This window comes from Pygocentrus nattereri, chromosome 26, assembly GCF_015220715.1.
Source record: "Pygocentrus nattereri isolate fPygNat1 chromosome 26, fPygNat1.pri, whole genome shotgun sequence".
Lineage (NCBI taxonomy): Eukaryota > Metazoa > Chordata > Actinopteri > Characiformes > Serrasalmidae > Pygocentrus > Pygocentrus nattereri.
The window spans coordinates 29,387,501-29,414,760 of NC_051236.1; the positions used below are offsets into that span (position 1 = coordinate 29,387,501).

General features: G+C 41.9%; 1 protein-coding gene across 2 annotated transcripts in view; it reads right to left on the reverse strand.

Moving 5' to 3' along the window:
- tgfbr3 (transforming growth factor, beta receptor III) overlaps positions 1–27,260 on the reverse strand; it is a 155,806-nt gene that overhangs the window by 59,351 nt on the left and 69,195 nt on the right. For both annotated transcript variants that reach the window (XM_037534984.1, XM_017715571.2), the window contains exon 4: positions 7,095–7,232. In XM_037534984.1, the coding sequence (XP_037390881.1) occupies positions 7,095–7,232 (138 nt within the window). The remainder of the gene's footprint in view (positions 1–7,094; positions 7,233–27,260) is intronic.

Sequence of the window (27,260 nt, forward strand, 5' to 3'; positions counted from 1 at the left end):
TCTTCTTCTTCTAGCAGCACATCCTGCTGTGCTGTCCAATAATCTGCCTGTTTTAATGTATGACTCCTGACAGATGCTCATATCTTTCTTGTAGAAAGGATTGCTGTTAATAACAGCAGAGGAGCAACAAAGTAATAGGAAAAAAATATGCGTTTGATTTCAGCTCATGTATCGCAAAATGTATATTAAGAATTAGCAACCTGATTGGTTAAATTCAAACTGACCAATCATAAGGAAGCCGGTTAATAAGTAATATGTATTCCTTTGAGTGTGGTACACGTAGACCATAAGCATAGAGGTGGGTGATATGGCAAAAACAGAATATCATGATACTTCAAGAAATTTTCATGATACACAATACATCACAACATTAATTTTTACAATACAATATTTTTTATGCAATATTTGGCTCACAGGGGCGGCACGGTGGCGTGGTGGGTAGCGCTGTCGCCTCACAGCGAGGAGGGCCTGGGTTCGATTCCCCGGCCGGGCGGCCAGGGTCCTCTCTGTGTGGAGTTTGCATGTTCTCCCCGTGTCTGCGTGGGTTTCCTCCGGGTTCTCCGGTTTCCTCCCACAGTCCAAAGACATGCAGTCAGGCCAATTGGACATGCTACATTGCCCCTAGGTGTGAGTGACTGTCTGTGTCTGTCTGTCTGCCCTGCGATGGACTGGCGACCTGTCCAGGGTGTATCCTGCCTTCCGCCCGATGACTGCTGGGATAGGCTCCAGCATCCCCCCGCGACCCTGACGGAGAAGCGGCTTAGAAAATGGATGGATGGATGGATGGATGGATGGATGGATATTTGGCTCACTGTGCTGCACTAAATTCAGTTAAATGGGACTAATTTTGCTCTTTATAATGAAACATGCAGCTGGCGTTCTGCAAGTACTGACTATATGTACAATATGGTCAGAGAAGCATATTGCACTGTATTGTGACATCATTCTTCATGGTAACAATATGAATGGTCACTTTGCCCAGCCCTATTCAAGCGTCTCTCTTTTCTATATTTCTATTGTCTTTCTATTGTCAAGGTGCTTCTTTATTAAATTTCTAACCAGTAAACTTTCTTTAGTAAACAAAGTAGGTAAAAATATTTTACAACATCTCAAATACTGGATATCTAGCCTGCTTGGGCCAATTCCACTTTGTTCTCTTCAGAAACACCACAGTTTCCAAAAGGTATTTGCATGAAGTATAGCCCTCAAGTATACCCTGCAGGAAATAGTGCAATTAGCAAAGTAGCGTGGTCTTTAATTCCCTCCATTTGGCTCATACAGGATTATTCACTTTGCAAACTGGAGCCTCTCTTTCAGACCAAGCGTAACTGCAGTTCAGGGTTTGGTTTGTCTGAAATGTTTTGCCCCATGCTTGGGTTGCGCTATAGGGAACAGAACTGAAAACACGCCGTGGGTCAGGCTCCTATACCCAGATATAATCCTCTCCCCTACATACATACACATAGGTGATGATGGACAGATATGTCAACCAGTAAGCTTTCACGAAGCCTCTGAGAGCGGATGGAGATTGGTGGGAAGATTTAATGTAAAGTTCTTGTTGTAAAAGTCAGGGGAAATCATTCAGAGAGCATGTAAGAGTGTAGTCATGTTTGATCTCTCTTCACTAGTCAATAAGGACGTTGGGAAGATGTTATCGATCATGCTCTGTGTGTATAAAAAGGTGATGTCAACTTTCCTGGAACACTGGAGGCAATATACAATCTGCATATTGCCTCCAGTGTTCCAGGAAAGTTGATCTGCATCCACAAAACAAGCGGGCAAACAGAACACTTCACCACATATGGAAATAATACAAACTCCTGATGCTACATTCTTGAGGAATGCTATGGTGTTAAGGCACATTTGAAAATGATTATTGCATCGAACCACAAGCTACATGAAAGCACTCACCAGTGTGTATTAGACAGGAAGAGCATACAAGCAGGCATAAAGTCGGACTAAATCATGCAATTTTCTGATGATAGTAAAGCATTAAGCCTTCTGAAAAGGGTCTGCTGCTTTCCTGACTAAATATGGTGGGTTATTTGGGGGTTGCCTGCCTCAAAACCTCAAGCCAAAGCCCCCGGGTTTGTGCCTCCTCGATTCAGCCAGTGGAAAGGAAATGCCTTGGATTATACCATGTCATTGTTGTAGGAGAAGGACTACAGGATCTGTTTTCTGCTTAAAGCAAGACCAAAAAAATATTTCCTTTTCCCCTCAACCAAATCTAGATGACCAGTTGTATAAAAGCTTCCACCACTTGTTAGCTACATTAGCCAAAACTAAAGAAAACATTTTGAACATCAAACATGTCTTGGCTGATCAACTATGATTAGCTGACTCAGTCAAGATTCATGTAGCTAGAAAGCTACACAAATACCCATAACCCATTTAAATACCCATTACACCTAATTCTCAAGTCTCATGCCTTGGGGCCAAATCTCTTGCTATCATGCCAAACCTCACAGTTGGCCACTTTTATCCTGTATGAGATACAGTGCTGTTACTATTGTGGCATTCTCTACACCAGAGCTTCCCAGGCATTGGGCTGCAGGCTGGTACCAGACTGTGGATCTTTGATACTGGGCCACAAGAATGCAGCAGTGGGCAGAGAGAGCTATCAGGAAACTGCACAGCTGGGGGGCCACCAGCCATACTGATTCTTCATTTCTGCCTGAAATGACTTTCAAACTGCACAGCTTTCAACTCCACTAGTAAAAGCATGACATGGTCCGCAAAGCGAACATTGCTGTTTTTCGTGAAAGAAAAATGCTGCAAGAGTGTTTTGTGGCATGACGCTTGTGAGAGGTCAAGTGGTCTTTACTGTCATGCCAGGTGAGAAGCAGCTCACCTGTACATTTGTTTTGAAAGCCCTTTCAGTCAATGCACTCCACTACATTTTGAGAAATCTGTCGTTCCTTTTGGATTTTGTGTGTATAAAAACGTAACATGTCAAAATGAAAAAAGCACAAACCAATTATGGAACTAACCAAACCTGTAAATAGACCACAATATAGAAATATGTCCACATATGCAGTCGTGACTGGCGTGTTTCTTTTTATCTGAATTCATACAAACACTTTAATTTTATAGGTAATTAGTTTGGGCTGGTTCATGTTTATGAACAGACGCCTACAGATCAACATAGTAAAGGAGCTCATCTGTGATCCTGAGTTTAAAGCCAGTTTCTATTCAACTTAAACTTGGAACTAAGTTGTAAATAAATCTGAAACTGAAACTTTGCTTGTGTGTAAAAAGTGATTTCAGAGCCACTCGGTTCTCCCTGATGGAAACTGTTTACCTTCAGTGTTTTGTGCTTCTGATCATTTTAATAGACGTCAGCGTCACTAATTAATGACGTTCTATTAAAAGACTGGTTTACCAAGAGAGACGCTGGAGGACTTTCACCTGAAATGAGTTCATGAAGCCAGTCTGGTTATAAAAATGATAACAGGACCAGATCAGAGCCAGAATTACTCTTTTAGTACTTTTACTTTATACTTAAGTACATTTGAAGGGAAATACTTTAGTACTTTTACTCAAGTGGAGGTCTAAAGGGAGGAACTTCTACTTTTACTGGAGGAATATTTTACCTTGGGTATCTCTACTTTAACTCAAGTATATGATTTGTGTACTTCGTCCACCTCTGGTCCGACATCTCTTCATGGATTGCAGCTCACCACCTGAAGCTCAATCCTAGCAAGACTGAGCTGCTATTCATCCCTGCAACTACAGGTCCTCATCATGATCTTGCCATCTCATTCAAGATCTCTCTGATTGTTCCATCTGTAGAGGCAAGACGTCTTGGTGTGATTCTGGATGGCCAGTTATCATTCTCGACTCACATCGCAAACCTAACTCATGCAGATTTCTCTTGTACAACATCCAGAGGATCCGACCCTTTCTCACTCGAAAGGCCACCCAGGTGCTAGTGCAGTCTCTGGTCATCTCAAGACTTGACTACTGCAACTCGCTCTTGGAGTTCATCAGTCCATCAAACCTCTGCAACTCATCCAGAATGCAGCAGCACGGCTCGTCTTCAATCTGCCCAAGTTCACCCCACTGCTGCGCTCCCTTCACTGGCTTCCTGTAGCTGCACACATCAGATTTACAAAGCCAAAAATGGACCAGCCCCTACCTGCTCAATGGCAATGGTGAAATCTCTAACTGTACCACGAGCCCTTTGAGCTTCGGGTACAGCTCGGCTTGACCCGCCATCCTTCAAGGCGTGTGGAAGACGAGCGTTGAGAATGTTCTCCGTACTGGAGCCCAGGTGGTGGAATGAACACAGCATTTAAATGAGCACCGAATTAAGCATTGATTGTAATGCATTTATGTACTGTATTTTATTGCACTGCACTGTGTAGTGTAGTGTAGTGTATTTTATTGCATTGCACTGTTCTGTGTTCAACTCTGTTCCTTTTTTCTGGGTATCAACAGTGACTCTGTGTTTCTAGCAGTATCTGAGCTCAGGACCGTCTTTCTCTCTAACCTATTGGTAACTAGCAAAGATACTTTCTCTAGACAGACAAAGCACTTCTTGTAAGTCGCTCTGGATAAGAGCGTCTGCTAAATGCTGTACATGTAAATGATTAGAAGTAAAAAGAATTTGGCAGAATTTGCATTCCTAACTTCTACATAAGGGCTACTGCTTTCCTGACTAAAAAGCCCCCTGGTTTGTGCCCCCCTCAGTCCAGGCAGAGGAAAGGAAATGTCTCAGGTCATGCCATGTTGTTGTTTAGGGAGGGAGAAGCAGAGGAGCCGTTTCCCTCAATAGCATCACCTTAAAAAAACATCACTGTAAGTGGCGCTGATAGGACTGATAGTTTATCTCTCAGGCAATTCTGTTTTCATCCAAAGTGGTGTGAAAGTGGTTTCTTTAGACAAAACAGCTTCCAATCAGCCTCCATGACGACCACAGGCGAGACACTGTCTTTTACAGGCGGACTGTGAAAGTCTTCAGGCTGCTGGTAATGGAAATATCAGCATGCCATGCTGAAGTGTTTGTATGTGGCAAAAACACAACACAGACACAATTAGGGGCGTTTTCATGCTCCCCAAATGTTAGTTAAACAGTGCTAGTGTGATGTTTTCCATCTGAGAGCTGAACTAGTGAGGGGTTCTGGAAAAGGTGGGGGCAGAAAAGCACCCGAGAAGCGGAGGGTAACAGGGCATAGCTGTGGCTAACAGCTAAACCTCAGCTTTGCGCTAATCGCTGCAACTTCCACAGAACCATATGACTGCCAAACATCCAGTTACCGTCTGCAGACTCACAGCAATCAGTAGCAACCTGTGAGCCTCAGCCAGATGCAATTACACACCCATCTGTCTGAGAGGGATGGTTACCTTGGCATGGCTCGTGTGTGTACGCGAATGTGTATTCCTGTGTGTTTTTCCTCCAGAGACACACACCTGAATGCATCTTTTTCGGGAGTGGAAAGACTTCTGGCAGGTGTTGGGTGATGTTTGTTTGTGAAAGAGAAACTAGCGTAAAAGAGCCGAGTGTTTGAGCATGTTTGTTGCGCCGGCGTTGAATATTCATTACGGAGAGACTCTGGGTGAGAGTAAATGTGGCAGAGAGAGAAAGAACAGAAAGAGGTAGAGAGATAAAGGCCTAAATCTGCCTTCACATGCTATCGGAATTTCATGATAACACATCAGGAAGTTGTTGTGAACACCTAGTCAGATCCGTTTGGTGTATTTACAGGAGAGCAGAGGATGTGATAGTCAAAATATATAAAGCAACTGACACTAATAGATGCAAGCAAATGTCTGAAGCCTAATGATTAACGCTTTAGAACCAAAGCATAACAGTAGCATATCTTTACACTGCTGACTGTGTCATACACCTGCACCTAGTGAAATATACGCTCTAATTCAGCACAAACCAGTTATTAACAACCAATTCAGAGTTCAAGATGAAAAAAATATGCAAATGCATAAATAACTCAAAATCCTAAATTATTTTTTACTAGTAAAACAACGGAAATGCTCATTTGTTCATTCAAAACTATTTGAACAAACAATCTGAAGATTTAAGCACTTCAGGCAAGTGTAAAAGTCACTTAAAGATCCTACTGTCTTTATGCACTGGCATGTACACAGCCAGCTGTTTTAAGCTGTGGAGACGGTAACACTTTATAAAGATGGCCCACTGAAGATGCTTTGTAGATGCTCAGTCCAACTTTAACCAACATTCAAATAAATATCTTCTAAATACAACAAAACACAAAGTTGAGGGAGAAATATTCTATTAAATCTATCCCTAACCTTAAACCGAACCCCAAGCGTAACCTCAAGGCAAAACCTACACCTGCTCCTAAACCGAACCCTAACCATAACGTTGTTGATAATCAACTAAGGACAACCAGAAAGTTTATGAAAAATGCAGGTAGCTGTAGATCATCTGTAGGGGACCATCCAAATAAAGTGTGACTGGGGATGCACAAATTTATAGCAGTGTAAATGTGACATCATGCTAAAAATTCTAGATGTTTACAGTGATGTGTACAGGTAACAAGCTCCACACGCACTTCTACAGGTGCATCTAATGCTTGTGTGCTCAACGTTTAGGTTGAGGAAACATATTTAGGACTTAACTGTCTATGCCTCACCCACAAATGTATTCTCCTGCGGCTGCTGTTGCTAGGCTGGACAAGATTTACATGAATTCCATTCAATTTAATGAGAAAACCACTACACCTCACCTATCCTGACAGTGTGACCTTTAACATTCATACAAAAATAATGGGTAAACCTTCTTCTCTGTTCATATTACTGTTGTGTTATTGTTTTGAGTCTGGGCTTCTCTCAAGGTTTCTTCCTCTTGCTCTTAGGGAGTTTCCCTGGCATTATCACCACTGGCTTGCTCATGGGGGGCCTGGACCTGGTTTCTCTCTGTAAAGCTACTTTGTGACAATGTCTAATGTAAAACCACTACCTAAATTAAATTTTGAAATATAAATACATAAAATAATTTATTCAAATGCATACATGAGATGAACCCCTCAGTGTCCTGTTAGAGTGAATGGGATTTTTCCATTAGCCCATGATGAATGCGTAAGAAAGAAAACAAAGTGATCATTCAAACTCACGTGGAAGATTCGCCTGACTCCAGGGACGAGTTTCTCCGTATGGAGCTTCCACAGGACGGGCTGCGGCGAGTTCAGGAGAAACACCAGCGGCTTGTGGTGAACAGAAAGAGACTGGATTGGCCTCAGATGCAGTGCTACCTGGAGGGAGCGAACCAGGAGAGAACAGGTTAAAACCAACAGCCAGAGGGGAAAAAAGACGATGTATATTGGTATTTTTTATTTAAGTATATTTTTATTTAAGCATATTTTATGTATACTGTTTCTCAAATTTCTCAACTTCCTTTATTATTTTCTACTATTATTATTATTACTAAGGGTGTGATCGGTGCGTGATAAGACCAAGAGTGCCTTCACAACACAAGACTAACACAGAGTCCCTGTATTTTTCCATCAACATCAGTGCTATTATAATGTCCCACAATGTCTCAGTCTGCTCTCCTCTCCTCCTCTGTCCTCCCCTGTCTCACATATTTTGACTCTACATGTTCTGAAGCACAGTGGGAGCCGCTTGCTGTGTTGACTGTTCCTTGGTAATTACCACAGCGTCACTCACACTGATTGTTGCTCTTTATCATTGAGTTGTTCATGTGAAACACTTGCTGATAAAGTCACAGTGGCTGAGAAACAGCTATGCTGTTTAACAGCACAAATAATACCAAGAGCTTAAAGACATCTGAAGCCTAATAGAAGGAGAGAGAGAGAGAGAGAGAGAGAGAGAGAGAGAGAGAGAGAAAGGCAGAGGGAGGAAGAAAGTCTTTGTATTTTATATGTCGCTTGTTCTATGTATCTACACCATAGTGATACGTGAACACTGCTATATAACACTATCAGCAGGAACTTGCTCCCTCTTATATCTCTGATCTCCTTAAGACATACAGTCCTGCTCGCACCCTCCGATCCTCGTCAGCTGGCCAGCTCACTCTCCCTCCAGTCCGCTTGTCCACCGTGGGAACTAGAGCCTTCAGCCACTCTGCCCCATCTCTCTGGAACACCCTTCCTACCCAAATTTGCAATATTGATTGTCTAACTACCTTCAAATCTCGGCTTAAAACCCATCTATTCACACTTGCATACTCCTGATTCCTCATCTTCACTTTTCTCTGTTTGTCTTGTTTCTCGTCTGGTTGAAAGTATTTGAATGTATGTTGATTTGTTTATCTGTTTATTTGTTTTTTGTTTTTTATCCTCTTTTATACTCTACCATTCTTCTTTTAACCGTTGTAAGGTGTCCTTGAGTGCTTTGAAAGGCGCCATTACTAAATAAAATGTATTATTATTATTATTATTATTATAAAGGCAGTGGTCAAATGCTGTCATGACTTGTAACGATACATTTTGAATATCACTGGAAATAATCCATCATGACAACTCATGACAGCATTGACATATGCCTCAATATGTTTATAGCACGGTTATTTCACAGTTAAGTAAAACACTGCCAAAATTGCCAATACGTCTCACAATCACAATTCATTGGCAAATGATGTCAATTTGATTTTATCTCTTTAAAATAAGCTTCAGTGTAGATATTTAGAGATCCAGAGACATAAGCACCTAAATCTCAAGGGGAAAAGGTCAATGCTATCACACGCTTTTATTCTCTTTCATGCTTCGTCCTCTTTCTGTCGGCTCCACAAGACTGATTCTCAGTCTAATAGAGTTAAAGAGTTAACAAGACACATACAGCATGATCAAAGATGTACAGTACAGCACACGCAGACACTAAGGCCTCTTCCTTGTAAAGCGGCTAATCAATCAACCCTTCAAACATCGCATCAGTATAAACGTTCAGAAACTTCACGACTGTCCCCTTTAATTCATTCAAATCGGCCCAGTGTTTAGTGCTTTGGTCATTTTGTTCTGGTCATGGTTAAATGGATCAGCTTTTGAGTATTCTGTGTGTTACCCTGTTCTCTATCACTGTATAAAAGAAGCTCTGTGATGCCTTTATTGTTGGATGCACTGTGATAGTTTCTGAATGTGCAGGCATGTTCAGACTGCACTTTACATTGTTTTGGAAGCAGTCAGGGTGGATTTAGAGGTATTTAGACAGAGGTCTGGAATGGGGCCCCCTGGATGCACATTTTTAAACATTTAAACTACATTTTGAGATGGTTATAAGAATAATATAAGATTATTTAACGACTTCCAGACATTGTTTTACTTGCCTGAAGTTATTTTATTAAGTGAAATTATCCCACCACTTTCGCAGATAATTTGGTTTGCTTTGAGAAATATGCTCTGCCAATATAGTGGAACAAATAGATTATGGAGTAATGTAGAAATTAAGTAATGAGTAGTGAGATTACCTTTTTTAAGAAGTAATAAGTAATGTAATCCCATTACAGTTTGAGAGAAGTATTTCAATTACTTTTTGAGGAGTTACTCAACAGTAGTTACACTATCTGTACTAACAAACTTTACTTTTCTGCCTCTTTTGTGTTTCTTGATGAATTTATTTGATTGTTCTTCTCAATACAACCATAATGCTGATTGCTTACGTTGTTCACTGGATGGTTTTTAGGCAGCTGCATTATCATGGAATTGTCTATTATAAGCATGACTGAGGAGTGCTGCCCTGCAATGGACTGGCGACCTGTCCAGGGTGTATCCTGCCTTCTGCCCGAAGACTGCTGGGATAGGCTCCCCCTGTTTCCCCCACTGTAAACAGTTTTACTGTAAACATATGACAGGCAACCAAAACATAAAGATGATTCGTTTTCTTGCTCAAAATGGTTTTATAATAAAAATAAAGCAGAATCCATAAATATTCAGCTTTATTAGATCATGTTTTTTACACAATAAATAAATATGATGACAGCACAGACATACTTTTGAGATTTTCTGTCATTAATCTTAAAGGGGTAATGAGAAAAAAGGGTAGTGGGAAAACTGTCAAATCATTATTTATTAAAAAACATCCTCTTCATATCACTTTAAAGCACACAAAGCTGTGTCTATGTATTAGGGGACAAGGCAGACAAACTGAGCGCACCTTTTCATGAAGAGATTTCTTTCAGTGGGCATCAGTGTATCTCTGCTGAAGACGGACATCGTAAAAGATATTTACCACGTGCTCATATGCTCCCGAGATTTAAACGGCACTGATACACAGTGAAACGTCGCGTTGTTCACTCCTGATGAATAGAGTGTCTCTAACTAACCTCTCAGTAATGGACTTTACACACAGAGCCGAGTGACAGATCACTGACAGAGAGAGAGAGAGAGAGAGAGAGAGAGAGAGAGAGAGAGAGAGAGAGAGAGAGACAGAGAGTGAGAGAGAAAGGAGAGAGAGAGAGAAAGAGAGCAGAAAGACAGAGAGAGAGAGAGAGAGAGAAAGGAGAGAGAGAGAGAAAGAGAGCAGAAAGACAGATAGAAAGAAAGAGCATTTTTTTGGCAGCTGGGTTAACCTGCACCCAATGCGAGAGCCTTTATAGATCTGTATTCATGAGCACCCAATGAGTGTCTCCCCACTGTGTGTGAGTGTGTGTGTAGGAAGGCTGGGGCAAATCTGAGTGTTTAGCAATGAGCTCATAAAAAAGCTGCAATAATCATAACAGAGTGAGAAAGAGAGAGAGAGAGATGTGGAAAGAGGAGAGTGGAAGAAATTACGAAGTCCTTATCACAGCAAGGGTTTGGCACACACACACACACACACACACACACACACACACACACACAGATGCACATGAGCAGGAGTCCCATAAGCATTGCGTTTTATTCTTTTCTGAATCTGTGTCTTTTTTCCTCTTTGTCTTCACTTAATCGTGTTTGTCGCGGAAAGTTTCTGTTAAGTGTCTGACCTCAGAAAAGCCTCCCCCACCGGAGAGAGGATAAAACCAGCAAAAAAACCTAAATTAACAACCTGAAACAGAGACGGAGATACACACTGCGCTCAGTGTGCAGAATAATAACGGAGAATAAAGAGACATAGATAAGAAAAGAAAGAGAGACGAGAGGGAGAAGGAGGAGTGAGAGGAGGAGAAGAAAGAGAGGGAGAGATTAAGAGCTGGAGAGAAAGAACGAGACAATAGAGAGAAAGAGAGTAAACAGGGAGAGAAAGAGTTTGTGAGAGACAGAGAGAGTAAATGAGAGAGAGTAAGAAAGTGAGCGAAAGAAAGAAATGAGAAACAAAGCAAGGGAGAGTGAAATGTAGAGAGAGAGAGAGAGAGAGAGAGAGAGAGAGAGAGAGAGAGAGAGAGAGAGAGAGAGAGAGAGACACACACGTGTGTAAGTACAAACTCCCCCGATTGTAAAAATTGTGGAATTTCAGAATCAGACACAAAACACTCCAAGAAAAATGAGTCATAACACCATAAACACAGTGAGGCACAAACACAGTCATGACAGCCGAAGCGGCTGGTGGAAGGTGAGAAGCAAATTATTTTGGCCAGCTCTCTCTCTGTCTCTCACACACACACACACACACACACACTTTACAGATGACTACAAGTCACTGATGAGCACAAACAGCCCACTAAGGCCCAATGAACTCAATCCATCAGCATAACGCATGCTCCACAGACCTCAGAGGACGAGTCGTCATTCTGTCTGAGTCATACCCAAAAGAGGAATTCCGGCTCTTTTTTTCTCAACAAAGAAGTGAACGCTGTTTTCAAAAATCGATAAAGAAAAACCAGTATGTTTTGTCCTATGTACATTTCTCCTGAATGTCTCTGGGTCCTAGAGGTAATGACGAGGTCATTAAAGTGTCTCTACACATGTTGTATCCGATAAAGGCACCACTGTGATTCAGGTTGGTTCTGTGTGGGTACTGTATGGACTGGGGAGTGAATGTTTGTGATTGTTTATATTGTACATCAAACTATTTTAGTATAAAAAAAACTGAGGAAAAATCGTTTTCCCATGATATAGAACCTTTAAATGATCCAATCATGATTAAATCTTCACCTGATCAATACATAACACATGTACACCTGTCTTTTCAAGTGTAGCTTCTGCAATCAGGTACTGACCAGATCTTACTTCTTCTTGCATTATTTCATTTTTAATCAGGTGGGTAGGGTGCAAGAGCTGAGTAGCTGGGGCCTAAACTCTGCAATTTGCGGTAACAGACCAGAGCGTTCCAGGCATTTCAAGTTGCAGAGAAAGACAGCACAGCACGTTACGTACATTTTGCTCAAATATGAATTCCATTTGGGAGTTTGTTTTTTCAAATCTAACTTTTGCTGGTCTCCACTGGACTCCACCACCAACACTGTCAGGTGTGCAGCAGATTTCTGTTTTTTTTATCACTTTCATTTATTGTTAGTTTTTTTTTTTTTTGAGTGAGCAAGTCCGATCATTTGAGTAATGCAGTATATATGGACAACAGACTTCATTTTATACATATTTTGTACAAAAATGAGTATTTTAAACACCAAAAACACAAAACAATATTAGACTAAACTATAAAAGTGCAGCAAAAGAGCAGCCATGTATGAGACATGCAGTAGATTATTACATGACCCTATAAGATACGAATTTATCCACACATCATCATTCTTAAAATGACTTTCAGGCTTAGTAAATCGCACTGCAGGTGCTAAATTCAAATGCACTGACCATCCCTATATTTTTGACCCTTTGGAAGACGCCCTAAATTGTATATTCATTAAGGCATATGTAAAATACACAGCATGTGCTCATTGTATTGTCCTCATTTGGTCTTCTACAGACCCTGTTAATGGATCAGCTTGCACATTTTTTACAGACATTGTCAAATTGTGTTTGTGTGTGTGTGTGGAAGAAAGAGAGGGAGATTGGCAAGACAGACGGAGCAAGTTAGTGTTTAGCAGTGGTCCAGACCAACAAGAGACAGAGACACAGAGAGAGAGAGAGAGAGAGAGAGAGAGAGAGAGAGAGAGAGAGAGAGAGAGAGAGAGAGAGACAGAGAGAGAGAGAGAGAGAGAGAGAAAGAGAGAGGCAGACAGACTTAAAAAGAGACAGACAGATAGGCAGTGTTATATTGGTGTGTGCTGCAGGTTGGCATGAGCAGGTGTGTGTTTGGCCTTTATTTGCCCGCCTGTGGTGTTAAACTGTGTCTGGACGTGGGGGTCTGTCTGGACAGATCAAGTTACACTGAAACGCACAACAGCCAAACAGCTGCAGCCTACACAGCACGTCCACCTGGCCAACACTAAGCTGTCCGTCACACTGTCCAACGATCTGCTTAAATCACAAACCAGTCACTAAGGAGAATCAGATAAATGCAAATACACAAAACAAAAACAAACACACTCAAATCTACAGGCTGAACAGCTTCAACCTAGATTTTTACAAAGTAAGATGTCGATCATGCAGTCATCACTTTTATCCTCTGATACTGGCCTTAAAAGATCTACTGATAATAAATATTTTTCTCTGATTATCAACTGATGATTCACATGATTATGCTCCATTGAAATTCAAGCACATCCACAATTTACGGGCGGCACGGTGGCGCGGTGGGTAGCGCTGTCGCCTCACAGCGAGGAGGGCCTGGGTTCGATTCCCCGGCCGGGTGACTGGGGTCCTCTCTGTGTGGAGTTTGCATGTTCTCCCCGTGTCTGCGTGGGTTTCCTCCGGGTTCTCCGGTTTCCTCCCACAGTCCAAAGACATGCAGTCAGGCCAATTGGACATGCTAAATTGCCCCTGGGTGTGAGTGACTGTCTGTGGGGAAGCGGCTTAGAAAATGGATGGATGGATGGATGGATGGATCCACAATTTAATAAGCTTTCATCACTCTTTCACAGTACCTGCCTATTGGCTGAAAAAATCCAATGACAAGGCAGAGTAGAGGCTGAAAACTGTACCACAGTCCTACGTCAGGTGCAACTCTCTCAAAGTGCTCCTGTATTGTCAGCACAGACTATCATGAAAGAAAGCATGGCCATGAACATTTGAAATTCGGTTATCAAACTAACTCAAATTGTTTGAACAGTAATGTCCAACTAAATACTGTGGCAGCAGTCACTGGCTCCATTTTTGGGAAAGGAGCTGTGTGATATGCAGAGCCATAGTGAAGATCTAGGGCTAGTGGTAACCTTTCTTGCTATCCTGGCTGTGGTTTTGTGCCTTTTTGGAATTTGGCAGAAATCAAAGAAAACAAAATCGTCAATTGGCCAATTTATTGTTTGTATTTTGGCAGATCTGTGTTGCAATTTATGAGGTAAGTAATATAAGTCACTGTATCTCAATGCAATGTTGCAGCTACACCTGTACCAAAATGCTGTAGCATAATTATGCATGACTCATAGCTAAATAGCTAGTTGCTGCTTACTTTTAGTGTAGCAATTTTAAATTCATTGTTTTTGTGATATATCCACATCATCTCTCCAGGTGTTCAGCCTACAGCAGTTAGCCCCACCCACTCACACTGACGTTATAAGAAGTGTTTCAGCCCAGACTGCTTTATAAATGAGGCAGCCAATCAAATCAGTCCTAAAGAGAGAACAAAACAAAGTCTGCGTAATTCTATAGGGGATAAGCTGGAAATTACCTGTTGAGGTATATAAACTCAAATCATATCAAAAGTGGACCTAAGGAGAAAACAGTTAATACCTAGAACTTGGGCCCTTTATTATATTTTGTATTTGTCCTGTACATCTGTTAACAGTCTAGTGTGCCTACTTAAACTTTCTAGTGTGCTATGTGTTAAACATGCCAGGATAAATTCCTTGCCTGTGTAATCTGGCAAAATAAAACTGATTCTGGTTCTGATTCTGAAAGAACAGAAAAAAAAAACAGCCCAGGTGCACACACTCCACCACACACACACACCTGCACTTCATTACTGTTTAATTCATGCCCAGTGTCAGAAAAACACAGCCGTTCCTCTGCGGTGACCTGGACTGCTGCATGCCTTTCGGAGTCTGCAGGAGTAAAACTTTCAGCTTTATGATTCATGCTCTCTCCTGTAAAAAAGCCTATAATAAATTACCAGCCTGTAAAACTCTCTCTTGCTCGCTCTCTCTTTATCTGCTGACGGCGGATACCTCGCACACCCTGCAGGAAGAGGGTGTTTCCTCTGTTGACAAAGTTCATTACGTGACTGACAGCACTCAAGGATTCCCCATTAACTCAAAAACATCCTCCAATTAGCCTCGTGCTAACGCTAATGAAGCAAAAACGCGTTCTGCCCAGCAACGCATGCACGCCGTGCAGAGCGAGCCATCACCAGCGAGGACAAAATACACCCTGGACCCTGACAGAAAGGGGGAAGGAAAGGGTTCATACTGCAATGAAAGCTCAGAGAAAGCAGTGTGTTTGGCACAGTTCGGGGAAATGGATGTCTTTGGGAAACGGTTGGTGTAGGAATTCAGTGGAGCTTGGCTAATTTTCCCTTCACGGAGAGGAAACAGGCTTGCAGAAACAGCCTGACAAACCTTCTCCATGATTCTGCCCAACATTACACCATGCCCAGGCCAGCACTCTGGAGAAAAGCTCTTACCAGCAGCCGTGATTTACAGTGATTTCCAGTCAATCTAGGACAAAAAGCAGTTTTGCGCATTTGACTGGATTACTGTGGGCATCACAACTTTACAAAGGCTACCCCCCCCAAAAAAAACAAGCCGCACTGTCTAACCCTCCCATCAGGAAGACGTTTCCAGTCACTGACAACTACAATTGCTTGTGATCATCATAGTTTCTCTCTCTGCGGGCAGTTTCTCCTGTTATTATACTAAGTAGCATCCCAGCACATTGGATTAATGCTGATTGGCCAGTACATTATGTATGGGGTTAGGTTCATGCCATTAGAAATTTGGATTTAATTGAAAAATCTGAATTTGTATGGTAGTCGTTTGAATCTATGATACTATCTGAAACTGAATTTTGAACGGTTTAAAACGTCTTAGATTCAATGTCTAAAAAGCATTCACTTTTTCTCTTAATTCACATTTTCAGATTCACTATCAAAATAACATCTGGGGCTCTAGCAGGCAAAAGCAGTTACACACTGAATCTCTTCCTTCCCTCCTCCTACCTTTTAACAGAAACACCTACCATACAGGCACACATCTTATTACTGACTGTAGTCCATCTGTTGCTGCCGTTTATCACCTCCCCACACACACCATCCATCAGTGGAAAAGGACCACCACAGGAGCCATTGCTGACCACCGATTACGTGAGTTGTTCCACTCTCACTGCAGCAGTGACACTGAAATCATCTGTGCATAGCAGTGCTGTGTGTGAGTGTATTAGGCACATCAGCACTGTTCATTCAAACTTAAATAAAAATGCATTCAACCTAATGAAAAATAGCAGTGCACGGACAATCTCCGTCAAAATATGGAATTACAGAGCCTGTTTGAGTCGAATTATATACATTTAGTAGTCGCAGTTCCTATACTACATTAATGTTGTCCAGCTTGATAGTGGAGCATTTTATACTGGAAACCAGTGGTGTACTGAAGTATTTCCATTTTGGGTGACTTCACATCCCTCCACTACATTTCGAAGTCAAATATCTTCATTTTTACTCCAATACATTACATGAAATCTGTTTTGGCTTATGTGTGCATACAAACATAACATATGTACACATAAGCAGTTGTGAATGACGTGTCTGTTTTCTGAATTTATACAAACACCATTTCATTTTATAGTAAATTTGTTTTGGCTAGTTCATGTCCATGAACAGAGACCTATAGATGCAATATAGTTAAGGAAAACTCCTTTGTGAACCTGCGTTTAAAGCACACTTTTATTAAACCCTAACTTGTAACTAAGTTGCGTATAAATCCTAAACTGAAGCTTTGCCTGTTTACAGAAAGTTATTTCATGGCCACTCGGTTCTCCCTGATGGAAACTGTTTACCTTCAGTGTTTTGTGCTTCTGATCATTTTAATAGACGTCAGCGTCACTAATTAATGACGTTCTATTAAAATACTGGTTTACCAAGAGAGACGCTGGAGGACTTTCACCTAAAATTAATTGATTAATTAAAGCTATAATTAATCTTTTAGCACTTTCACTTTCAACACTTAAGCACATTTGAAGGGAAATACGTCTGTACTTTTACTCAAGTGGAGGCCTAAGGGAGGAACTTCTACTTTTACTGGAGTGATATTTTACCTTGGGTATCTCTACTTTAACTCAGGTACATGGTTTGTGTACTTCGTGCTGGAAACACAACATTATTTAGCCACTCTAAACTGCAATTTCAATTCACTCTGGTTCAGTGGATTTTTGACAATATTCTGTAAGGCTTGTCTGCAACGTTCTGATTCTAATTAAAATATGAAAAATAGCACTAACTTTTCTGAGGGAGACATTCAGCAGTTGCAGAGCAGACAGCCCTGTTTTCAGTGAGAAAGGACTGCTCTTCCAGATTAAAATCACTGCTGCATGTTTGTGCGTGCATTCACAGAGGAATGATGCATGATGCCTGAACTAATTTACAGTCGTGTGTATCACATCTTCACTGTGTGTGTGTGTGTGTGTGTGTGTGTGTGTGAGAGAGAAAATGTGGTAATGGGTCTTGTGTTTGAGTGAGACAACATCTTGGTTCTTTCTGGATGACTGCAATGGAATAAAGGAGGTCTCTTTGTTAAGGTAAAGACCGAGAGAGAGAGAGGGAGAGAGGGAGAGAGGGAGAGACCCACAAAATGTTCCTATCACTGCAGTTCACTGATCTGAGGCCTTGAAGGCTCTCTACACTGCGATAGCCATCATTCTACACACACACATGGACCCTTATTATCATCCCAGTCGTATCTTCCCCATCAGCCAACTTTGCCCTGCTGGAGCCCAGAAACAACCCCACAATCACAACACAGACTGTGTGTGTGTGTGTGGGTGTGTGTGTGTGTGTGTGTGTGTGGGTGGGTGTGTGTGTGTGTAGTATCTGGACTATCTGGACATGTTATCTCAGCATGTTCACGGACCTGATCATGACCTCATTAAAACACAGATCTACCCTAGTGAAAATGCATTCTCTCTCGCTCTCTCTCACTCTCTCACTCTCTCACTTTCTCTGCCTCTCTGCTTCTCTCTGTCTTACCCCCCTTAGCAAGTATAATACACCACTGTGCATTTTGTGTCTTCATCTCTCTCTCTCTCTCTCTCTCTCTCTCTCTCTCTCTCTCTCTCTCTTGCTCTCTCGCTCTCTCTACCAACTCTGCAATAACTGTCTCAGTAGCCACCAGTTCATATGACCCATATGAAATCATGAAAAATGTAAGGTTCTTTCAGCAATAACAGTCTGGACCTCACACATACACAAACACATTTGCGTTCTTCTCTCAGCAGGATTCTGTAGTGTTCTATTGTGTTCTGTATGGTTCTGTAGGGTTCTGTGGTGTTCTGTGGTGTTCTGTGGTGTTCTGTAGTGTTCTGTAGTGTTCTGTAGTGTTCTGTGGTGTTCTGAAGTTTTCTGTAGTGTTCTGTGGTGTTCTGTGGTGTTCTGAAGTTTTCTGTAGTGTTCTGTGGTGTTCTGTGGTGTTCTGTGGTTTTCTGTAGTGTTCTGCAGTGTTATGTGGTGTTCTGTGGTGTTCTGTAGTGTTCAGTCGTGTTCTGTAGTGTTCAGTGGTGTTCTGTATTGTTACATGGTGTTCTGTACTTATCTGCGGTGTTCTGTGGTGTTCTGTGGTGTTCTGTAGTGTTCTACAGAGTTCTGTAGTTTTCTGTAGTGTTCAGTGCTGTTCTGTAGTTTTATAAGGTGTTCTGTAGTTTTATGTGGTGTTCTGTAGTTTTCTGCGGTGTTCAGTGGTGTTCTCTAGTGTTCTATTGTGTTCTGTATTTTTCTGTAGTGTTCAGTGCTGTTCTGTAGTGTTCTGTAGTCTTCTAGAGTGTCCTGTGGTGTCCTGTAGTGTTATGTGGTGTTCTGTAGTGTTCTACAGTGTTCTGTAGTTTTCTGTAGTGTTCAGTGCTGTTCTGTAGTTTTATAAGGTGTTCTGTAGTTTTATGTGGTGTTCTGTAGTTTTCTGCGGTGTTCAGTGGTGTTCTCTAGTGTTCTATTGTGTTCTGTATTTTTCTGTAGTGTTCAGTGCTGTTCTGTAGTGTTCTGTAGTCTTCTAGAGTGTCCTGTGGTGTCCTGTAGTGTTATGTGGTGTTCTGTAGTGTTCTACAGTGTTCTGTAGTTTTCTGTAGCGTTCAGTGATGTTCTGTAGTGTTCTGTAGTCTTCTGTGGTGATCAGTGGTGTTCTGTAGTGTTATGTAGTGTTCTGTAGGGTTCTATAGGGTTCTGTGGTTTCTGTAGTGTTCAGTGGTGTTCTGTAGTGTTATGTGGTGTTCTGTAGTTTTCTGTAGTGTTCAGTGGTGTTCTGTGGTGTTCTGTGGTGTTCTGTGGTGTTCTGTAGTGTTCTGTGGTGTTCTGAAGTTTTCTGTGGTGTTCAGTGGTGTTCAGTGGTGTTCTGTAGTGTTCTGTGGTGTTCTGTGGTGTTCTGTGGTGTTCTGTGGTGTTCTGCGGTGTTCTGTGGTGTTCTGTGGTGTTCTGTGGTGTTCAGTGGTGTTCTGTAGTGTTCAGTGGTGTTCTGTATTGTTACATGGTGTTCTGTACTTATCTGCGGTGTTCTGCGGTGTTCTGTGGTGTTCTGTGGTGTTCTGTGGTGTTCTGTGGTGTTCTACAGAGTTCTGTAGTTTTCTGTAGTGTTCAGTGCTGTTCTGTAGTTTTATAAGGTGTTCTGTAGTTTTATGTGGTGTTCTGTAGTTTTCTGCGGTGTTCAGTGGTGTTCTCTAGTGTTCTATTGTGTTCTGTATTTTTCTGTAGTGTTCAGTGCTGTTCTGTAGTGTTCTGTAGTCTTCTAGAGTGTCCTGTGGTGTCCTGTAGTGTTATGTGGTGTTCTGTAGTGTTCTACAGTGTTCTGTAGTTTTCTGTAGCGTTCAGTGATGTTCTGTAGTGTTCTGTAGTCTTCTGTGGTGATCTGTGGTGTTCTGTAGTGTTCTGTAGTGTTCTGTAGTGTTCTGTAGTGTTCTACAGTGTTCTGTAGTTTTCTGTAGTGTTCAGTGCTGTTGTGTAGTTTTATGTGGTGTTCTGTAGTTTTATGTGGTGTTCTGTAGTTTTCTGCGGTGCTCTGTAGTGTTCTATAGTGTTCTGTGGTTTCTGTAGTGTTCTGTAGTGTTCTGTAGTGTTCTGTAGTGTTCTGTGGTTTCTGTAGTGTTCTGTAGTGTTCTGTAGGGTTCTATAGTGATCTATAGTGTTCTGTAGTGATCTGTAGTGATCTATAGTGATCTATAGTGTTCTGTAGTGATCTGTAGTGATCTATAGTGTTCTATAGTGTTCTGTGGTTTCTGTAGTGTTCTGTAGTGTTCTGTAGGGTTCTATAGTGATCTATAGTGTTCTGTAGTGATCTGTAGTGATCTATAGTGATCTATAGTGTTCTGAACTGAGACACAGGAAAGTCTTCATAGAGAACTTGACCTCACTCCATCTCCATCTCTCTCTCTCTCTCTCTCCATCTCTTTTAATCAGTTTCTTAGTGGAACATCCAAATTTAGTTCTTTGGAATACTTTTAGACTGATATCTGAAGGGCAGAACACAGTTGTGGTAAAACTGTTTCAAGTCCTAGTGGAACACAGATGAGCTGAATTTGTTTTCTACTACTAGTCATGTTGTGCATGCAGTGTATTACACATTGAGTGATACGTTTTCTTATGGTTTTTTACCAAATTGTGCCTAAATGACGGGTAATAGCATCAGTAGAAAATATAAAGATAACAGAAATGGAGATAATATACCTCAACACACATGAATACGTTTACATATATGCGTGTGACTTCATTCTGGGTAGTGATAAGACGGTTTAGATGTTGACAAAGCAGTATTTAGTTACAGTTATATACAATACACAATGTACAATGGACTATACACTGATCACTTATAACATTTTGTCCACCTCCTTGTTTCTACACTCACTGTCCATTTTATCAGCTCCACTTACTGTATAGGTGCACTTTGCAGCAGCAGCACTGCTGTGTCTGATCCACACAACAAACACTAACACACCACCACCACATCACTGTTACTGCTGTGCTGAGAATGATCCAGCACCCAAAGAGTACCTGTTCTGTGAGGGTCCATGGGGGTCCTGACCACTGAATAACAGGGTTAAAGGGGGCTTACAAAGTATCAGAGAAGCAGATGGACTACAGTCTGTAACTGTAGAACTACAAAGTGCACCTACACAGTAAGTGGATGTGATAAACTGGACAATGAGCATAGAAACAAGGAGGTGCTCCTAATGGTACAAAAGTATATAATTTATCCAAGAAGCATTACAAATGTGTGTGTGTGTGTGTGTGAGAGAGAGAGAAAGCAGGCCTGCTCTGTCACAGTAGCTGCAGCTCATTGTCAAGTCTGAGGTGGCACTGTGTCGCATTCGTTTGTTTGGTTTCTCTGCGCTCTGCTGTCTCTCACACTCTCTCTCCCTCTCTCTCTCTCTATCTAAGAATTCCACCTGATAAAACAATCATCCGCAGGCCCAACACTGAGCCACAGCCAAGAGCCCACGTTTGATGTTTGCCTTTCGCTAAATTGATTAGACAAAGACGGCCTGCGAGGGAGATTAGGCCGACTGGGCTTTGTTTATTTTCGGACGCGGTGCAGAACTGCTCACAGCTTTGGGGATAAGAGGCCAGAGCCTCCACTGTTTCTCCACTGTTGCTTAGCAAAAATTACTCGTTTGTCAAAAAAAAAAGAGCACTTATTTTTGCAACAGGCACACTTCCAGCAAGAGACATGCCCCCACCAGGAAAACCCTGATAATTCCCGGCATTCCACACTGCACAGGAAGGATAGGTGTCAAAGGTGAGCAGATCTAAACAATTGGGCAAAAAAAGTTTTTTCACTCTTACTTTAACATTTTCAGTCAAACATTGTTTGGTATTCAAAGTTTTGCACTGTTGCTACGAGACTAATGTATCTAACTAGTAACTGAAACATATGGAACACCGGTTAGCATTGTGCTAACTGCATGCCCCAATCACACACTTGCCTCAAACTGTGTCGAGTTGTTAAGATACTTCAAATAGACTTGTTTAAGTGGTTTCTGACACTGTATGTCATTCTTTTATGTCTAATAGTAAAAGTATGTCACATAGCAAGAAACATTAGTAGAAGCCACACTGAGGCCTAATTTTTTATAGATACACTATATTGCCAAAAGTATTCATTCACAAATCCAAATCAGTGAATTCAGGTGTTCCAGTCACTTCCATGGCCACAGTTATATAAAGCCGAGCCCCCAGGCTTGCAGACTGCTTCTACAGACATTAGTGAAAGAATGGGTCACTCTCAGGAGCTCAGTGAATTCCAGCGTGGTACTGTGATAGGATGCCACCTGTGGAACGTCCAGTCATGAAATTTCCTCACTACTAAATATTCCACAGTCAACTGTCAGTGGGATTATAATACTGTTATTACGATATTGGTTTTAAAGTTGAAGCAATTGGGAACAACAACGACTCAGCCACGAAGTGGTAGGCCAAGTAAAATGACAGAGCGGGGTCAGAGGATGCTGAGGGGCATAGTGCGCAGAGGTGGCCAACTTTCTGCAGAGTCAATCGCTACAGACCGACAAACTTCATGTGGCCTTCAGATCAGCTCAAGAACTGTGTGTAGCGAGCTTCATGGAATGGGTTTCCATGGCCAAACAGCTGGATCCAAGCCTTACAGCACCAAATGGCATTCCACGTGGTGTAAAGCGCCGCCACTGGACTCTAGAGCAGTGGAGACGTGTTCTCTGGAGTGACCAATCACGCTTCTCTGTCTGGCAATCCTATGGACAAGTCTGGGTTTGGTGGTTGCCAGGAGACGGTACTTGTCTGACTGTACTGTGCTGAGTGTAAAGTTTGGTGGAGGGGGGATCATGGTGTGGGGTTGTTTTTCAGGAGTTGGGCTCGGCCCCTTATGTCCAGTGAAAGGAACTCTTAAAGCTTCAGCACCAAGAGAATTTGGACAATTTCATGCACCCAACTTTACGGGAACAGTTTGGGAATGGCCCCTTCCTGTTCCAACATAACTGCACAACAATGCACAAAGCAGGTCCACAAAGACACGGATGAGCGAGTTTGGTGTGGAAGAACTTGACTGGCCTGCCCTCAACCCGATAGAACACCTTTGGGATGAATTAGAGCGGAGACTGTGAGCCAGGCCTTCTCGTCCAACATCAGTGTCTGACCTCACAAATGCGCTTCTGGAAGAACGGTCAGAAATTCCCATAAACACACTCCTAACCCTTGTGGAAAGCCTTCCCAGAAGAGTTAAAGCTGTTATAGCTGCAAAGGGTGGGCCGACATCATATTAAACCCTATGGATTAAGAATGGGATGTCACTCAAGTTCATATGCGTCTGAAGGCAGACGAGCGAATACTTACTGGAAATATAGTGTAACAGTATTTCATGCAGTGCTGTTAGCTGCTTGTTAGCTACATTCGTTTTATAGCTCCAGTGCTACTGTAGAAACAAATTTCAGACATCAAACATTTGAAAAACTGGGTTTTTTTTTTCTTTTTACAAGTTTCCTTTAAAAAAAAGGCTGCCAGTCAGATTAGGACACAGAGCAGTCTACATATCTGTCACAATAAAAAAGAAAAAGTCCAGTGACTTTGTGTAGGTGAGCAGTTGGAGAGCAGGGAGTCATGTTTTCAATGAGGCTGGCTTTAAAATCCCTGCACACACGACACATGAAAAAAAGCTGGAGCCAACTGGAGGAGCAGCTGAAGGTGATGTTTTTGAACGAGGTGAAAAAGACCCACGACTGTAACACCTTGGGTTTAGATTCCATCCAGAGCAGAACACGGCCCCGACCACAACCACTCACACTGACATGTGGGTGCTTTTTGCATCTGTTCATACAATTACTCTTTCTTTTCCCCTTTCTCACTCTCTTACGGACTCTTTATGACTCTTTCTTTCTCTCTCTCCACTCATTCTGTCACTTCCCTAACTCTGTCCTTCTCCGTCTCCGATCCCAGCTGGTATATTTATAACGCTGTGAGTGCTGCTTTAATCTCGGACAAATAGCGCTCTCATTTCAAGCCTTTTTTGCCACATGGGGACTTTTAAAAGGCCTTTTTTGTTTGATCTGTTTTCAATTTTCAATAATCTTTGAGGTTTTACCATTTTTAATGTCTTTTTTGCTTGATTGACCATCAAAATAATCAACAGATCACTCAATCACCAGTATAATAGAAACTAACAGGCCTAATCAGAAATTGTGTGCATGTTTAAGAATGTAATTAGTCTAGATTGCCAAATATGTCCACAGTGTGGATATCTGCCAGGTCCAAAGCAGAAAAAAATGCTATAACATTAAAGGTAATGATGAGATTTAGGCAGGCAAAGCAATGTGATCCTTTTTTTTAGGTTTTATCTATTTATCTATTATCTATTTTTTTACGTCATCTAGCGTCATCCATTGAGTCCAAGTGATCGATGTTTACGTATGAATGCCACATGGACAGGCTCAAAAAGAAAATCCGGTTCGAAGTCAAAAAATCAACATTATACTAATGAACATATGATGACAATGGTAGATAATTCACTTACATCACTGGAACTTCACCAAGAGTTGTATTTGAATCCGTTTTCAATGCTCTGGGAATCATCCCATTCATTCACTTCAGAAGCGGTCCAAACTCACACACACAGACTTTATAAGCCGCGTTTCCATCTGGTTGCACAGAAAAATGTTCTCCTGCACCTTGTGTGCAATTACACATTTCCACCAGAGAGGTCCCCAAATCCCCAAATCTTACACAGTGCCCCTTTAAATTTTTAACTGAACATTAATGAATTTTATCGTATCATGTTTTGTGGCTGTTTTATAGGGTTAATTAAGTAATTAAGTAATATGCTCTGTAAACTTGTAAGCGGCTTGTTCCTTTAGCCAACGTAGTAGTTTTCACTTTGTCTACCCTTCCATTCTCGTTCTTTTACCCCAATTCCAGCTGGTACGTTTATTAATGCAGTGAATGCTGCTGTAATGTTGTGTAAATGTGCCACAGACTGATTCGGTCTTTATCCTCTTCTGCTGCTCCACTGACGAACCTTATCACCGTCTGTCACCACAGAATGGACGCTTTGTTCTCCTAAAGCAGCAGATTGTCTCTCCATTCCCTTTGGCTTTACTTCACACACACGCGTGAGCGTGGGCCGAGCGAGAGAGAATGATAGGCAGGCTGATGAGGTCATCGCTGTTTAGTACATAAAGACTAAGGGGAGAATTAACCTGGAACTAAAGGATTACCATCTCAGAGGCCTGTGTCAAACACTGCCATGTCCTGCAGCCAGCCTGAGAGGTATCGGACTACACCTTTAAAGCCAGGCCTTTGAGGCCTTTGAGAGGCTGCTGTGAAGGAGGGAACAGACTGTCAGGTTCAAAGTGTTTCTCTAACTGGGCCCATGCAGCGGAAAAAGAGAGACCTTAAGCGCTGTCTGCTGTAGGGATGGCTACGGATAATAAAATTTCACAGCTGCAATCACTAATCAACCCTAACACCAAGGCAGAACAGAGTGTTTCATAATTAGGCCTGTTAAAATTATTACATAATCACCTAGTTGTAATGATTTGAGACGATCGCAGTTATTTAAGATGAGCACCATTATTGAGGCTGACTGCAGCCATTTTCCACAGTCGTTACATTTTACAATCATATCCAATTTAAATGGGAATTGGGTGTGTTGAACTGAGCGAAATCAAGGTAAATAAAAAAAAAGCAGTAAATACAATCATTAAACCACGTTGTGAGACTCATGAAGACTTCCAGTCTGGTGCTTTGACATGTTTAGAGTGTAGTGTTTTTCAGCGTTTAGCCTGTATGTCAGCAGAATGAATGGTGTGGTGGTTTTTTTTGGCTGATATTTTCACTCTCAAGAGAAAATATGCAGCTTTGTTTGGTTTGATTCTGTTTGATTCTGTATAACTGTAGACATTTGATTGAGTAAACCTAGCTAGGAAGTGAGATGTCCAAGTAGCTCATTTGGTTCATTTAGCGTGACAAAAAAGACAATTATTAATTGCAATTAAGTTAAGTGATACTTTTTTAATCCCACAACCGGGGAAATTCCACCTCCACATTTAACCCCTCTGTGAAGTGAAACACCACATACACACTAGTGAATAGACACACACTAGGGGGCAGTGAGTACACTTGCCCGGAGCGGTGGGCAGCCCTATCCACAGCGCCAGGGGAGCAATTGGGGGTTAGGTGTCGTGCTCAAGGACACCTCATTCATGGACTGTCGGTGCTGGGGATCGAACCAGCGACCTTCCGGTCACAGGGCTAATTCCCTAACCTCCAGCACAAGACTGCCCCCAAAAACACAGTGGCCACCGCCACTGAAGAAGCGCCCGGACCGAGGTTCGAACCGTTGCCGTTATGGTCGACAGTCCGCAGCGCTACCACTGCACCACGTGAGTGAGCAATTATTTATATAATAATTAATCAGTCAACAAAAATTTCATGATCGCGACAGCCCTATTCACAATTTATGGTATGATAGGCGTACAGTGCAGGTTCCATCAGTTCCATGCACTTACAGTTAGTTAGTGTTAATGTAATGTCATCTCATGTTGTTCTCTTCTTGGTAGGTTTTTAGCTGTGGGTAGAGCAGCCTTCCCAGGCATTGATGTTTGGTCAGCTCCACATGGTTGGCTTCACGTGTCTTGAAGGAAGAACATATGCTACCCTTTACCCTCCTAACTCGTGAAGACTTACTTAACACATGGTACAGGCCATGAATAATCTAGGGAGAAATTTGGTCTTCTACATGATCTTTTGGCAAAATCTACACTATCACCCCTCCTTCACTCAAATGTAGTGAATAAGACACGTTTGGTGTGTAAAGTTTGCTTCTTTAGTTTTGGATGTGAGCTACGAGGATAATGTAGCTAAAAAGCAGCCCTAATAGAATCTTTAAACTTAGACCCAGTCCCATTTCTTATTTTTACCCCTACCCCTTGTTTTCAAGTGTAACCCTCCCCCTTGAAACTGAGTTACAAGGGTGTAGTGGTTGAAATCTCCCCCCTATGAAATGGGACGACCCTTCAAGAACCGGAAACGTCATCAGTTACCATCAGCAACTTTTACGTAAACATATGAGACGAGGTTTTCCGGCCATTTCAAATATGCCGCCTCCAGCTGTGGTGACCTCACTTGTGTGTCACATGACAAGACAGGTGAATCATATTTAAAATAGCCTGGAAAAATAATCAGTCGCCAGACTATAGCAATAATGG